General features: G+C 41.2%; 7 protein-coding genes across 7 annotated transcripts; 4 read left to right on the forward strand and 3 right to left on the reverse strand.

Annotated features, from left to right (window-relative positions):
- Nucleotides 1-250: 250 nt before the first annotated feature.
- Nucleotides 251-3676, forward strand: FA14DRAFT_127801 (K, P-type ATPase; the record flags this gene model as incomplete). Its single annotated transcript, XM_025496820.1, has 2 exons — nucleotides 251-482; nucleotides 621-3676. 2 exons carry the CDS (start codon nucleotides 251-253, stop codon nucleotides 3674-3676), a joined length of 3288 nt encoding a protein of 1095 aa, XP_025351856.1.
- An 89-nt stretch (nucleotides 3677-3765) lies between these two features.
- Nucleotides 3766-4722, reverse strand: FA14DRAFT_182357 (Dyp-type peroxidase; the record flags this gene model as incomplete). Its single annotated transcript, XM_025501201.1, has 1 exon — nucleotides 3766-4722. One exon carries the CDS (start codon nucleotides 4720-4722, stop codon nucleotides 3766-3768), a length of 957 nt encoding a protein of 318 aa, XP_025351857.1.
- A 1085-nt stretch (nucleotides 4723-5807) lies between these two features.
- Nucleotides 5808-8673, forward strand: FA14DRAFT_158376 (uncharacterized protein; the record flags this gene model as incomplete). The annotated part of the gene is made up of 4 exons (XM_025497950.1): nucleotides 5808-5854; nucleotides 5921-7886; nucleotides 7957-8374; nucleotides 8438-8673. The coding sequence occupies 4 exons, from the start codon at nucleotides 5808-5810 to the stop codon at nucleotides 8671-8673; spliced, it is 2667 nt and encodes an 888-aa protein (XP_025351858.1).
- A 24-nt stretch (nucleotides 8674-8697) lies between these two features.
- Nucleotides 8698-9879, reverse strand: FA14DRAFT_162558 (uncharacterized protein; the record flags this gene model as incomplete). Its single annotated transcript, XM_025499665.1, has 1 exon — nucleotides 8698-9879. The coding sequence occupies one exon, from the start codon at nucleotides 9877-9879 to the stop codon at nucleotides 8701-8703; it is 1179 nt and encodes a 392-aa protein (XP_025351859.1).
- Nucleotides 9880-10793: 914 nt separating this feature from the next.
- Nucleotides 10794-11999, reverse strand: FA14DRAFT_108841 (phosphoglycerate mutase-like protein; the record flags this gene model as incomplete). Its single annotated transcript, XM_025495852.1, has 1 exon — nucleotides 10794-11999. A coding segment is annotated over one exon (1206 nt), but the record flags the coding sequence as incomplete, so codon positions are not given.
- A 324-nt stretch (nucleotides 12000-12323) lies between these two features.
- On the forward strand, nucleotides 12324-14062 carry FA14DRAFT_169170 (uncharacterized protein; the record flags this gene model as incomplete). Its single annotated transcript, XM_025500189.1, has 2 exons — nucleotides 12324-12848; nucleotides 12981-14062. The coding sequence occupies exons 1-2, from the start codon at nucleotides 12770-12772 to the stop codon at nucleotides 14060-14062; spliced, it is 1161 nt and encodes a 386-aa protein (XP_025351861.1). The 5' UTR covers nucleotides 12324-12769.
- A 607-nt stretch (nucleotides 14063-14669) lies between these two features.
- Nucleotides 14670-16349, forward strand: FA14DRAFT_165949 (catalase-domain-containing protein; the record flags this gene model as incomplete). The annotated part of the gene is made up of 4 exons (XM_025499986.1): nucleotides 14670-14802; nucleotides 14865-15607; nucleotides 15674-15748; nucleotides 15810-16349. The coding sequence occupies 4 exons, from the start codon at nucleotides 14670-14672 to the stop codon at nucleotides 16347-16349; spliced, it is 1491 nt and encodes a 496-aa protein (XP_025351862.1).
- Between the last annotated feature and the right edge of the window lie 16 nt (nucleotides 16350-16365).

Genomic DNA, 16365 nt, shown 5'->3' on the forward strand with positions numbered 1-16365 from the left:
GGGCAACAAGCCTTGTGCCTGAGGTTAAAATCTGTTCACCGACGGTTACCAGTGCATATCAGGCACCACAATGAAGAATTTTTATGTCTTACTTGGGAAGGTGTGGAAGATGGTATAAAAAGCATTGACAAATAAATTCATACAATCTTTTTCCCATCCTTCCACCCTCTCTCTCTCTCTATCCGTCAAAATGTCGGACCAAAAAGATATCGAATCAAAAAATCACGATGAAGAGAAAGGAGATCAAATAATGCCTCTTGCTGATCGTACGAGAAGCGAGGATAGCAGTAACGATGATTCAACAATTGCCACACTTCAAACAACGTTTAAACTTCCTACGCAAAAGAAAAATAAACGTAAAGTTGGAATTACAGAACCAAAACGTTCTGCACGTATTCCTATGGGATATCGTACACTTTCAATTCACGTTTATGATTCTCAACGTTTTCCTGCAGATGATGATGGACCAGGATTAAAAGATGGTAAATCATCAATCAAAAGTCGACGTTTTGTTCCACGTTTGCCTACTTCACTTCAATCTTGCTTACGTCGTGGCAAGACTAACCCTAATCCACAAGCACCAAATGCAGATAGTGCAATGGCCACGGTTCAAAAAGGAGCAGATTATCTTGCCAGACTTGACTATCATCGTCTTCCCATTGAAGAAGTCTGTCAACGATTCAACGTCAACAGCGCTTTAGGTCTCGATCAAGAAGCTGCAAAACGTAGATTGGAACGTAATGGAAAGAATGTGTTTTCAAAGAGAAAGAATACGTACTACAAGAAACTTCTTCGTTACGTTTTTGGTGATTTCTGTTCAATTCTTTGGATCGGTGTGATCATCTTTTTCATTTCTTGGAAGCCACTTGGTGATCCTCCTCAACCATACAATCTCGCATTGGCAATCGTTGTGATTATCGTCATCTTCTTCCAAGCATTGTTTGCCGCTTTCCAAGATTGGTCAACGCAAAAAGTCATGAATTCGATCATGAACTTCTTACCTGAAAATGCAGACATCTTACGTGATGGTAAACCAATGACTATTCCATCCTCAGAAATCGTTGTGGGAGACGTCATTCAGTTGTCGCTTGGTCAAAAAGTTCCGGCAGATATGCGTTTGATTGAAACGTCTTCTGATCTCAAATTTGATCGTTCAATCTTGACAGGAGAAGCCGAGGAAGTCGCAGGTGCAACAGATTGTGGTGATGAGACAAACTTTATTGAAGCAAGAAACATTGCTCTTTTGGGTACTTATGTTTGTCATGGAACAGCAAAAGGTGTTGTCGTCTTGACAGGCTCACGTACAGTTATGGGAAGGATTAACAAATTCACAAATGAAGCAGAAGAAACTCAAACAAATTTGCAACGTGAAATCGTTCGTTTTGTTAAGATTATTATCTGTCTTACCGTTACTCTCGTCGTGATCATGTTGATCACTTGGTTGGCTTGGCTACGTGTTGATCATTACGACTTCTTGAATACGGTTTCAATCTTGACGGACTTGATGAGTTTGGTGGTCGCCTTTATTCCTGAAGGTATGCCTATTGCAGTTGCTTTCACGCTTTCCTTAATCGCACGCAGAATGAGAGATGCCAAAGTTTTACCCAAGTCACTCTCAACCGTCGAGACTCTTGGTTGTGTGAATGTGATCTGTTCAGACAAGACCGGTACGCTTACCGAGAACAAGATGTCTGTTGTTTCAGTTTCAATGGTTGGACAAGAGGTGAGCGTTGCATCAATCTCGGGCAAAATGACTGCAGGTGATGAAGCGATGAACAAATTACAACGTGGAATGGTTTTATGTAATGATGCAAAGTTCCAAGGAGAAGATGAGAAGCAAGCCGGAGAAGATGTGACTGATCCATCAGCCGTTAAGCAACTCAAGGCACAAGGTAATGCAACTGATGTGGCCGTCTTACGCTTAGCAGCAACACTTCCCGGCTTTTCCGATCTGTTGAATACGAACGAGAGAGAGTTTACGCTTGCGTTCAATTCAAAGAACAAATACATGCTTACCGTCTATGAAGCCCACGCGAAATCTGGTGCTCATGAACTTTTGGTCAAAGGTGCTCCTGATGTTCTCTTGCCAAAATGCACATCTTTCATGAATGCATCCGGTCAAGCAGAAGAACTTACAGAAGCAAAGAAAGCCGAACTTATTGCTAAACAAGAAGAATGGAGTCGTAAAGGACAAAGAGTAATCATGCTTGCTCATCGAACATTCGAGACGTACATCAACTGCGAAAAAACTCAATTTGAAGATGAAGCAATTGAAGCAGGTCAATCTGATCTTTGCATCACTGCAATCTTGGGTATCGTCGATCCACCACGTGCTGAAATTCGTCAAACGGTTGCTGATTGTCGTAGATCCGGCTCAAGATTCTTCATGGTTACAGGTGATTTCGGATTAACGGCAACCGCAATTGCAAAAGAATGTGGAATCATCACTTCGGAATGTGAGCCTGATAGAATTGCAGACTTTGGCAAGAAAGGGTTATTGAAAGCACCTAAGGAAGAGCATAACTCAAATGACGATTTGGAAAAAGCTGATCTATCACAAGATTCGTCTTCATCGATACAAGAAGTACAAGAGATGATTCAATCAAGTCTTGTTGTTGAAGGTCGTGATATGACCGACCTGAACGACGAGAAGTGGGACATTATTTGCAGATATCAAGAAATCGTTTTTGCTCGTACAACTCCAGAACAAAAGTTATCCATCGTGAACAACTTACGTCAAAGAGGATACGTGGTCGCAGTAACAGGTGATGGTGTCAACGACGCTCCTGCTTTGAAAGCAGCTGATGTCGGTATCGCAATGGTTGGTGGATCTGATGTGGCAATCGAAGCAGCCGATTTGGTTTTGATGGGAAGCTTCTCATCCATCGTTGAAGGTATTCGTTTGGGAAGATTGGTTTTCCAAAATTTACAAAAGGTGATCTCTTATCTTTTGCCGGCCGGTTCATGGTCAGAAGATTGGCCTGTTATCTTAAACGTTTTCTTTGGATGCCCTTTGCCGTTGAGTTCATTCTTGATGATTATCATCTGTTGCTTTACAGATTTATTTTGCTGCTTGACATTGATCATGGAAAGGGAAGAATACGATCTTCTCACATTGCCTCCACGCAATCCGAAAAAGGACCATCTTGTCAATGCAAAGGTTTATGGTCAATCTTACCTCTTCATCGGTATGCTCATGACGATCACAGCCCACTCAATGTTCTTCTTATACATCTATCAAGCAGCTGGTATTCCCATCGACAAGATGTTCTTCGCTTTTGCCCATTATTCCGATGGCTATTACGGTCATACTCAAGCAGAACTGAACCATTTCTTGAACACAGGTCAATGCGTCTACTTTGTCACATTGGTGATCATGCAAATGGGTAACTTGTTGAGTGTTCGTAATAAAAAGCTTTCAATATTACAAGCAGATCCGATCAGGAAATCAAGAAGAAATCTATGGATCTTTGTTGGACCACTAGTCTCACTTTCCATTGCAATCTTTGTTACTGAAGAACCCGGCTTGCAGAACTTGTTCAACACCGCCTCTGTCCCCATCAAACATTGGCTCATTCCTATTCCTCTTGCTCTTGGACTTTTGCTTGCAGACGAAATGCGCAAATTGCTCGTTCGCTCTTTCCCGAACGGCCCCATTGCCAAGATTGCTTGGTAAGCAAAAAAGATGCAGATCTATAGATATACCTCTCTTCATGTACTAATGATAGAACGAAAATATAATGATTTTTCACATGAACTTTCTTCCTAGTCATCACCTAGAGAATCTAGAACGTCCATAGAAGGGGCAAAGAAGACCGATCCAGTTTGTGGTGTACTATAATCCAAAGTACGATCGTGAAGTCCATCAGGATCTCCGCAATACATTCTTTCAAGCATCTTTTCCATTACCCACAATTCACGAGAATAACCGATAAAGTATGTTCCAAACATGTTTTCTGCCGGTGAACCAAAAGGCATATTATCGCGTAAAATGGCTCTTTCACCTCCATCAGAAGCGGAAATTGTACACAAAGTTTTATGTGATTTTTGTGCTTTTTCATCTGCATCTTCAAGTTCGACATTATCAAACTTTCTTCTTCCCAAGATTGATTCCTGCTTTTCGGTTGATAGTGTTTTCCATGATTTGATATCGTGTTTATATTTTTGTATCAATACGTAGCTTCCGCCTATTGCTGATTCGGAGGGGTCTATAGAAGGTGTGATATAAGCTGCTTCGAGTGCTTCTGCATCTTGTGGATTTGCCGTCCCATCCACGAAGCCCAGCAGATCACGGGTATCAAAATATCGAAAGCCTACAGTGACATCTTCCACTTTAACAGAATCGTCCAACATATCTGTCAATTGCCTCTCAAATTCGAAGCATAAATCCCTTCGATCTGATCGGATATGATAGAATAAATCTCCTGGCGTTGAAACTGCAACATGTTTCTTACCGCGAACTTCTTTGAATGCATGTAATTCTTTTGGTTTTCCTTTTTGTCCGAATAAACAATCCCATGCTTTATTTCCAATACCAACAGTACAAGCAAATCGTGCTGTATTATCGCGAATATTGATATTCTTTATCAGATCAGAAGTAGATCCTAGTGTTGATTTAATGGTTTCGATGCTCTCCCTTTGTTCACCTTTTATTGAAAAGACGAGAAAGGTGGCACTTTGCGTTAGAGGGGCAACAATATTTTGTGTTTTGCATTGATTCATTGAGGAGAAAGTACGTTGAAAGTTAGGAATGCTTCGAAATAGAAATGAGCGCGAATGTACGTTGCCGGTTTTTATGATTGTATACATCTAGCCTGCGAAAGCGACAAGGGGGTTATGGATGTTATATGGTAGATGCGGAACCGGTCAAGGGGACTTTTACCGCCTTCACGGTAAACAAAGAACAAGAAGTGGGACACAACTTTTATCCGTCAAAACAGCCCGTGACAAAAGACGGCTGATCTAATGTCCATTGGAAAAGTGCGGGACACTTGCAAAAGCAACTAGCATTTATCGCTCGGACCGAGCGAATGTTTCAGTGCGAGTTTAATATTCCGTCCGTTGTACTACTAAACGCATCTTGCCGCGCTAAAGTAGATTTGATACATTTGTTGCATTCAGACTCTATTTCACCCTTTCGAAGCTTCGGTTGCTCGGACAAACATCCGAAATGGTTAAAAGATTTATATTGTGATCTTCTTCTTGTACCTTTTACTTGTATAAACCGAAAACAATAGCCATAAACAAGATCTTTCCCACATTATCCTCTGTGAGATAGACCCTTTCTTCGATTTATAGTGTACTGTAAGAAATCTATAAAGGCATAGATTAAAGCCCGCTCCGGCACCGAGAACTAAATACCTATAGAATATAGACTGCGATACAACTCGGCTGATAAGTGCATATGCCCGTTAACATGTTTCATATTAGCAATCGGCAGTTTGACAGCCATGGCGTCCTGCATCTTAATGCATACATCAAGTGGCTGTCCCTCAGTGCAGGGTTGTGATTAGCGTGGCCGGGTTAGTGTTTTGATCCTTTTGGCTAAACTTGCATGCATGTAGAATAGAAAAGTTTAAAATTTGCTGAAAGCATTGGGTGGAGAAGGGGTTTGCAGAATTTAAAACACTTCCCGATCTTCATTCCAAAATAGAGCTTCGGCTGATTTTGAAGAATGGTTACCGGATCTTCTTCATCTTCGCTTTCGCTTATACCATCAACTGATCGACAATAACATCCTTTTCTTTCTTTATTTTATTGATGAGGTCTAAACAAAAAGGCTCAACCATATAGCATTCTAGCCCTAGATGTTTCCCGAGAATGCAGCTCAGAGAAGTTTCCAAGCTTGTTTAGAGTAAGTGAGAACTTGATGGGTGTTGCAAATCTATGCATGATCTAAAGCTTTTCTACCTTGCCACAGGTGTCGGAGATCCAAGTTAAAATGTGACGGTTTACAGCATGCAGATTTTCAATGTTCTCGTTGTACGACTCGAAATAAGGTCTGCATTTGGCCAGCACCCATACCTACTGCAATGACCCAGCAGAATGCACAACAACAACAACAACAGCAGCAGCAGCAGCAGCAACAACAACAACAACAACAGCAGCAACACCAAATACAACAACAGCAGCAGCACCAACTACAACAGCAACAGCAGCAGCAACAGCAGCAGCAACAGCAGCAGCAACAGCAACAACACTTCCAGCAGCAACAGCCGAATCTATATCGCCTTCCATCCACCGCATCCACCTCGATTCCCAGAGATGCTTTAGCTAGTGAAGATCCTCAATCATCCACATCAACACAATTTCAACACAATTATCCACATTCCGATCATGAAACCTCACTCAATCCACCAAAGCGACCAAGGTTGGAAAATAGAAGAGCGAGAAGGAATACAGAAACATCCGGTCAAACCCAAATGTTTGACTTTTCCACATCAAATCCAGCACCTTTTGAATCACTAAGAAGTGTCGCTTTGTTATCGCCAGAAGAAGCAATCCTACAGCATCGCTCACAAGCAAGCTTTGGGGATGGAATCCGAAATGCAAATGATCCTTCGCATCCAACCGGCTTGCACAATCTGGAAAGGCAAGATGACAACGCGGCAAATCAGTATTCTATAAACGAAGGGGAAGACTTTACAGATATCTTGGGAAATGAAGAAGAAGGGGACAATGATGACAACACGGATGATTTCAGCATTTTAGAACATAAGCAGAGTACTGATGAGCAAATAAATGCCTTGAAAGAACGGATGGGATGGACACAAAAATGTCTACATGAAGCAAGCGTTGAGAGAAGAAACTTCTTTGCAGATGCAATCGCACCGGAACCAACTGAAGTTGATAAATTGGATCCTATACAAAGTGGTATTCTACAAGAAAAAGACGTTGAAAGATTATTCGAATTATTTTATGAAACGATAAATGTCCAACACTGCCTATTAGATCAACGTTATGATTCATGGAAAACCATCCAAAGATCTTCAAGAAGTTTGTTCATTACCATTTGCGCAATAACGGCAAGTATCGACGAGCAGAATGCAATCTCACGTCATTGTTCTCCAATATTGCTAAGAAGTATGGATCACTGTACTTCTCTGCTACTGTCTTCAAATGCAAAAAGTACAGAGGTTGTGAAAACTTTACTTTTAACATTTTTATTCATGACAAAACCTGCTTTTGCTCGGGAAGATCGCTGTTGGACGCTTATCGATACAGCCGGAAGGATCGCAAGTGAATTAGGAATGGGTAAACGTTTAAGAACAATTCGATCCACTTTGGATGGTCAATTGAAAGACGATCATGAACAGCGCAGTACGGAACGAGCATGGGCAACTGCAGTACTTCTACAACGTAGCTTAGGATCGCTGCATGGAATGGTGTCTGTGATCAATCTAGACGTTCAATGGAATCAATTAGACAAATGGGCAGAAGATGAACGTGCGACACCTGGTGATGCTCAACATTGTGCTTATCTAAATTTGCGCAGGATTGAATTTTATACACGGTCACAATTACAGAAGATGGAAGAACATCGATTTTTATCCTTGGAAAGTATTCGTGTTAGCTTTAATACACTTTTTGAAAGCTGGCAACAACGTTATGTTCAACATCCTAAGCTGCAAGGGCATTTTGTGCTTAAAAGTGTATTGATGGTTGTCGGTTCGCATATTCAACTTCTAATCAATGTTACGGTCCTGCACACTTCAAAGATCTCAGATCAGCCCATGTATATGGTCCCGGATTCACTGGAAGATCAATGCGCCAAGATGTCAATCGCTTTTTGTAAATTCTTCCTTGACAACTTTCAATATCGAGCTCATCAATTAGGGCGCAATATTGTTTCGATGGTCACATGGAGCGTAATGATTATGCTACAGGTTCGTGCCAATGAAGTACAAATAACGAAGCACTTACTGACAATTTACTTCTCCCCCTTGTCTTCTCCAGCTGAGATATCGTGATCAGCGTCTGTTAGCTACTCGTCTTGCAATTTTGTTAGCCGGAAGCGGATCGGATCACTTGCATTCGAGTTCGTTTGCCCGTTTCAGCGGAAGGTGGCTATTGTCGCTAATTAATGATCTAGCAAAAGCTTCTAGCGAGAGGAAAGCAGCAGCTTTGTTAAGATATAAAAGGTTCGATTACAACACAAATTATCGCTTTCCCAGCTTTCCGACTAATAATCTAGACGAATTTCAATCTGCCTCAGATGCCGATCAAACGCTAAATGCCGGCAATCAAACTCGATCAGAGAGAAACAGCGGTCTTGAGAGTCAGTCTCTATCTGTAGAAAGAAATCTGAACCAAAATCTTCAGCCTGACACCAACGTGCCAATCTCTGGAAACGACTCCCAAGCAGATTCGACAGGTAAGCTCAAAAAGTTTTACCTTAAAACGTGCATGTCATGCTTACTCTAAATCTCTTCTACAGAAAATATTCTGTCTAGTATGTCTGGGCATATGACAACCGATCCATTCAACGAAACATGGCTGAACTCATTTTTGGACAGCTTAGTGCCTCCTTCCTTGACACCATCAAATGATCAAAGTGGCTCAACAAGTGTATCAAACTTCAATTCTGGTGTAAATGAGAATGGTGACCAAACCTCCATGCAACTTGCTTTTGAATCTGATCCTGAAATGAATTTTCTCAATCAACAACCTTAATGCATTTTCCTCATGTAATACAAAATCTCATTTGGTGTATTGTAACATAATCTTTGCTTTATCTCCTTTGAACAGCAGTGCGGGTGATTGATTATTCTCTTTATTACTATTTACCTTCATCTCTTTCCTTGCTTTTATCGTTAGTGGATTCTCTATCGGATAGACGGATGTCAAGGTACCTTTTATTTTATCACTTCTTGTAGATTCTGTTGGCGAAATAAGCCCAATATCCTCATAATGCTCCACACATAAATCTCCCCAGCTCAAAGGAAGTGCTAGAATAGTGTCCAAAGTCACCAAGCCATCCTGAACAGCTTCCCATAATAGTCTTGATTTTATCCTTTCGCTTTCTATTTCCAGTGAGCGCGGTGGTTGAACTGCATCCTGCGGTGCTATGTGTTGAGGAGGTGCGAAGAATTTGTTTGGGGTAAATGGAACAAAGCCTTCCCTTATACCGTCATTTGAGCTATCTTGCACATCATTCATTGTACCTGATGGAGAAACGCAACCTTTTGCGCAAAGGGGCTTCCCTGGCTTGTCAGGTTTCTTTGCCTGTATTTCTGCATCCCACCAATGTTTAAGCGCTTTATGACGTCTACTCTGGGGAGAACTTTGAAGTTTTAGTGAACTACTTTGCGATGTAGTTGTATTTTGATCAGTAATGGCTTTTGGCGTATATCTCCTTGATTGCAAAGCTTCAAAAGCAGGCATTTGTAGCTCTTGCATTCTTCTCGTACCTATATTATCGTTATACATCCCCACAGGAATAAGTTGAATACCCTTTGTAAGAGCTTTAGATGAATTCTTTGTTGTAGAACATGAAGGTGACTTTGTGAATGAACCAGATTGAATCTGAGAAGTGATACTACCGTCGAAAGTGCTGGATGAGTTGTTATTCTTTAGTTGAGCCCGATAGGTTGCTGTGATGAAACTATACTGCCCGTTTGGAAGCGGAGGTTGGAATTCAAAGCTATCGCTAGATACTTCAGAAGAATCTAATGAAGAAGAACTTGAGCTACATCTTCTATCATTTCTCGTATCCATCCTTGTCGGTGGGAATAGAGGCGGTCTCATCAGACCTAAGTTTGCACTCTTTGTCTTTTCATTTACTTGGTCAGGTTTGTTTGATGTCTGATTCTCTTCTGCCTCTTCCGGCACTGTATCTAGCAACATGCTCCCCGATATCGTATTTCCGTGATTGATCATTGTTTACGTCTGGCAGAGTAAGAGATTAGCAGGCCTTGAACCCATTGCTAAATATATCGAAAGAATCTGAATCTCTCAAAGATCATTAGGCCATGACGCTTTTAAATATGTTTTGAAAAATATATGGCGATAAGATATTATTATTTCATGGTCAGTATTCTCATTAGAGTAATTTAGCTTAGATGTGACACTTTGATGCCGCACGGACCGAACCCTGTTCACATCAGCTCAGTCTCAGCTGTCGGACGGGCTATTGCAGCTTGGTCCTGTCTATGAGAACATAAGCTTCACTGTTCACCTGCGGAACATATAACTCGGCATCTCTGGATCTAGGCTATCGATTTCGACAATTCATCAAGCTGGTTCGACGAATCTTATCACTATAAAAATGCAGGACAAAGTTAATTAAAGATTAAAGAAATAAATTATCCGATTTGCCTCAACGATTATGCTATTGCATTTGCAGCTAAACGAACCAATTGAAACTTTAACCTCAGAAGGGTATCTTTTAGTCGGAGTGGAATTCATAGCGCAACGCTCGGACCGCCCGAATGAAACAAACCATGGGAACGGTGAGGTGTTTATACCAAAAGGGACACTAGAAATCAGCTAGGAACGTTTAATAGTACCAAGTTCAAGAAGTTCAACTCATCACATTGCGAAAAAACCAGAAAAGATACAGGAACGGCAAAATTCGAAATAGAAAGGATGCGGATGTTTCACTTTACAGAAGCTAAAATAGAGTAGTTCTAAACCTGTTGCTCATGTTCACTTGATTTTTCATGGGAAGATCCCGAAATGGTATTTTGACCTTCGCGCGAATTTTGAGCGTAAAGAGGACGATTTTGAATAGAATTGCGAGATTTATTCTTTTTGCCCAATAGTGACTTACCCAAGAAAGCAAGTAATAATGCAATTACAACGACTGCCAAAGTGACCATTGCTCCAATCACACCTGCTACAACAGGAGAGACCCTATGATAACCCATCGTACTATCTATGCTTGCATATCCTGCACCACCGGTACCGTTTAAAGCAGCAAGAGTGCTACAGCCACGCTCTTCAGTTGTCGAACAAGCATCGCACCAAGAAGCCAAAGTTAGTAATTGATACTTTTCCATTTCAGTCATAAATGTACTGATTGGAAGGTTTTGACTGCTGCCCAAGACTGAAAAAGGCTCAAAGTCACCTTGAGTACCATTGCGGAAGACAAAGTTGAGCGTATTATCTGTATGAACTTCGATAACCAAAGCACTAGCATATTCCACAATGTTTGAACTTAAAGCTTCACCGCTTTGCCAAATTGAGAATAAACTCAAGAAAGGCTTATAAGAAATTGCAGTATATGCAATCTTGAGAGGGTTACTTGCATTTGCAATTTGTTGAATATCTGACATCAATCCTGGAAGCATAGTTTGACCGGCTACGTTACCGATGTTACTTGGGTTGGAATCGGCAAAGCTGCCTGACTCATGATAATTTGCCCAATAACGAGCTTGTGCCAGTTGATCAGGAGTGATCTCATTCATAATTGTTGCATTATGAATATAGTTGACGTTCAAGAAATCAAATAAGTTCCATGCGTTTGTCAATGTTGCGGGACGATTGCCAAGTACGTTTTTAAGTGAGGCAAAAAAAGGATTGGCAATCTTTGATTGGGCGACGAATTCGCTACTGTTGTACCAATCGTTCAAACGTGTTGTCCATGTATTGCAATCAGTCCAACCTTCCAAAGAAATTTCATCTTCTTCGATTGTATTAACGCGGATCAATTGCGCTCTATCCCAGCTTACGGCTGTACTGTTTGCCAAGGTGATTGTATCGTTGAATGGAGGATAAAGACCTTGCAATAAAGCGTTTGCAGAATCGATAATCACTTCACCTTCACCTGCACCGTCTGCCTCGACGGACATTTGTGCATCTTGGGCAGTATCTACGGCAATTCCTGAAATTGGTTTTTGTGTTCCTGTCAAATAGGTCGAACGTAAATCTTGACCATTTTGATATTCTTGTAAATAGCCAAGTACTGTCAAATTGGTTTGACTTGCACTATACGTCGTTGGAGATTGATAGAATCCTTGACGGTCACCATGACGGGTGAGGATGACGATTCCTGCGAGACTCATTTTGCAGATAAGAGAGTTGCGAACACAAGCTTTTGGGAGGGGGATGGAGGATGGGTTTAAGGGGAGAAGATTGAAGAGGCCTTATGTATTCGTTAATGTAGTCAAGAAAGAGGAAGAACATGTGCCTAACATGCAGGTAAGACACACGTCTAGAACTTTAATTCAAAAGATACGCCAGTGCTGCACTCACTCTATATGTGAAGGTAGGGTCTGTGCCGTGTTTGATCTACTTGGCAACGTCTTATCTTCGGACATTCGGGTCGGGATCCTATTCACACATATAAATTCTGACTTTTCTCATGCAAAGCCATTATCTCGGTCGGTCCGAAGGAAGATCTTACTGATTGTAAAATTGATGATTACGGGCCCTTTATTTCAGTGCAGTAGCTCAGTTTGATTTTACTAAATGTCTCAACGGATGCAGCTGCGTTGATCAAAGTGGGGTTGACAAAAAGGATGAAACGCTAATTTTTTAGCGGGAAGCACAACCAAACCACCTTTAACTCTAATTCACGGGCCGAGAAGATTATCTGTGGGAAAGTCAAACTTAACTCTTTTCCATCATATCGTTTTACAGGTGGGCAACAGGTACGCAACACTATAGCACAAGCCACGATGTATGGAAGGTAACTCAGTACCTGAAGGGTGGATGGAAGTGAGATTCACAGCTTATATAATCTGCCCTTCTCTCACTCTCGCTATGGAGATTATCCGGCAAAGCAGGTCTGAATACCCCCATCATTACCACAGAAAGATCAATCAAGATGCGTATAGCATTGTCACAATCAATCAAGCCTCTCCTTAGGTCTAACAGAAGATGTGACAATCAATTTCTCCGAAGAGGTATCATCACTACATCTACAACTCGAAAGCCTTATATAGAGGAAATTAAACCAAACACACCGTTTCAGCCAGATTCACTTCGCCAGACAATACCATTGGATCTTTACCAAAAAGCAAGAAGAAGAATTGCAGAAATTGATTCAATCAATCCTCATTCTGTGACATCATCACCTCTATTAGACAAATTCGGCCGGCAACATACATACCTCCGTATCTCACTAACGGAAAAGTGTAACTTGAGATGTGTATATTGCATGCCAAATGAAGGGATCCCATTAATGCCAAAAGATGATGCTCTCACATCATCAGAAATTGGACGCTTGGCAAGGTTGTTTGTTCAAGAAGGAGTGGATAAAATTCGCTTAACGGGTGGCGAGCCCACTCTTCGTAAAGATTTGATGGATATAATGGAAAATCTATCTGAGCTAAGGAAAAAGCATCCTTCAGATCTAATTGGGCTTAAGCAAATTGGCATCACGACGAATGGACTTTTATTGACACGTTTATTGCCTCAAATGGCAAGCCTAGGATTGTCACACATCAATGTTTCTCTCGATACCCTCGATCCTTTCCAGTTCGAATTGATGACTAGAAGACCTGCTGCTGGCTTACAGAAAGTGCTAGATGGAATTGATTTAGCACTTCAAATGGGAATACCAAGTGTCAAGGTAAACGTTGTTGTTTTGCAAGGCGTGAATGATACCAAGGATGTACTTCAATTTGTGCGTTGGGCAAAGGACAAGCCTATAACCATTCGCTTTATCGAGTATATGCCTTTTGATGGAAACCGATGGAGAATGGAAAAGTTAGTGCCTTACAAACTACTGATTGAAAGAATCGAAAGCGAATTCGGTCCTCTGAATAAAATCAAAGATGATTCAAATGACACCACAAAACATTATCAGGTCGACGGTCATTCAAGTTCATTAGGATTTATAACAAGTATGACAGAACATTTTTGTGGAACTTGCAACAGACTTCGGATTACAGCTGATGGAAAGATCAAAGTGTGTTTGTTTGGTCAAGAAGAAGTCTCTTTACGCGATGAAATGAGGAGGGATCCTCTTATGGGAGAAAACTCGGATGAATCGCTAAAAAGTATCATCGGAGCTGCTGTTGGACGTAAACATGCACGACATGGAGGTCAAAACAACTTGCAGAGTCTTGCAGAAACGGCGAAGCAAAACAGGTCTATGATTAGAATTGGAGGCTGATAAAAGCAGATAGCCAATCGTAATTACATGAATGCATATTTGAAGTAGAACAAGCTTGTGCTTAGGTTCAAATTCTCAGAAAGCTTTAATGAGTCGTGACCTTTACCCTATTGTAACAATAGCTTGTTTCACCTTAGCCCGCTTTGCCATGCATTGTGGCTAAAGCTAAAAACGGAAAAGGTCAACCGGACCTGGGAAAGACGTTAGCGTAAGTACGATATCGATGCATGTGTATTCATCTCGCAGATTTCCATATATGTTTAACCTAAAATCAAAGCATAACTGGGCATTTATGCTGAACAAAAAGCTATACGCTCGTCAATGAAGAATGCATTCTTGATTTGAATAGGTCAATGTACAAGCAATTACCCACGCAATCCTACTCGGGCCGTCCGACTATACGAATGTGAAATTGATTGGACAGCTTACTCGTAAGAAAGTCACATTAACCAATACACTTAAAGCAAGTCAATCAGTCCCTCCACCAATCATTGTATTTCTTCATTAAAACGTATAAATTACCAATGCAATTTGAGAGCTATCTACTCTATACACCCTGTTGACAGCCCAAATATATATCTTTCTGCAAAATCACAACACCCAAATAATGGTCAAACAAGCTCAAGGAGACCCCCATGATATGGGCGGTGTTTACTCAATGGCAAGCGGTATCTCTGTACCTAGCGCCAATGCTTTTCAGCGAGCTGGCGAGCGAGGACCAGTTCTTTTACAAGATGCTCGTGAGTGAACATATTTCATCAAGCATAAAGCACGTCACTTACTTTTCCATTCCCACTTATAGACTTGATCGAACTGCTAAGTCACTTTAACCGTGAGCGTATCCCGGAAAGAGTCGTTCATGCAAAAGGCAGTGGAGCTCATGGTACATTTACGTGCACAGATGATATTTCCGATCTTTGCATGACTGATTTATTTAGCAAAAAAGGTAATTCATGCCCTTTGACCATTCGTTTTTCCACCGTTGGAGGTGAAGCAGGCTCAACAGATGCAGCTAGAGATTCACGTGGATTTTCCATCAAACTTAAAACACAAGAAGGTAATATGGATTGGGTCTTCCTCAACTCTCCTGTGTTCTTTATTCGTGATCCAACCAAGTTTGTTTTCATTAACCATGTCGCAAAACGCGATCCTAGAAGTCATTTGGGCTTAGCAGACGACTCAACAATGTTTTGGGACTTCTTCGGCACAAATCCTGAAGCTGCGCATCAGTTCACTTACATCTTTGGTAGCAGAGGCATTCCAAAAAGTTGGAGACATCTGAACGGTTACAGTTGTCATACATACAAGATGTATAACAAGAAAGGGGAATGGGTATTTGTTCAAGTTCACTTCAAGAGTGCACAAGGTGTAGAAGGACTAACAGAAGAAGAAGCGGCAAAGGTATCTCCCGATCATGCTCAACGCGATCTCTTCGAGAATATTGAAAAAGGAAACTTCCCAAAATGGAAGATTGGTGTTCAAACTATGACCGAAGAACAAGCAGAAAAGTCTGGCATCAATGTCTTAGACATGACAAAGACCTGGGTGAGTGAACATAAATACCTCTAGTATATCTTGCGCTTTCAGTCTTGCTAACTTTCTCTTTAATAGCCTTATGACAAATATCCAATTCGCTGGTTTGGTGAAATGGAGCTGAACGAGAACCCTTGCAACTACTTTGCAGAGGTATGTATGCTGTTCGGTCCACATTCAAAAAGTTGTTTAGCTAATATTACCCTCTTCTTAGGTCGAACAATCTGCATTCTCACCCGCAAATATGGTTCCAGGATTTGCTTCTTCAGCAGATCCCGTGCTGCAAGCACGCTTATTCGCATATGCTGATGCTGCTCGCTATCGCGTAGGTGCAAATTGGCAACAATTACCAGTAAACAAAGCAATGGTTCAATATCCTTATATGAACTTTGCCAGAGATGGAGCACATGCTGTTGATAATCAGGGTGCACGGCCAAATTATCCAAGCAGTCTTTATCCTTTGGACTATAAACCTGATCCAGTCCCTTATACGAAATTGTACTCAAAGCATGAAAGTGAAGCAGTCATGTCTCTGAGCGAGATTTCAGATGCCGATTTTGCTGGTCCAAAAACCTTGTACACAAAAGTATTTTCGGATGAAGAACGTCAACGCTTTGTCAAAGATGTTAGTAACAGTATGAACAAAGTTCGACCGGACTGCAAGAAACACGTTTTCACAAGAGCATTGGCCGTATGGAAACGAGTTGACGAGACTTTAGCACAACAAATTTCACAAAAACTTGTATTGAATTAAACAAATTGATTTGGAT

The sequence above is a fragment of the Meira miltonrushii genome (genome assembly GCF_003144205.1).
Source record: "Meira miltonrushii strain MCA 3882 unplaced genomic scaffold FA14scaffold_6, whole genome shotgun sequence".
NCBI lineage: Eukaryota > Fungi > Basidiomycota > Exobasidiomycetes > Exobasidiales > Brachybasidiaceae > Meira > Meira miltonrushii.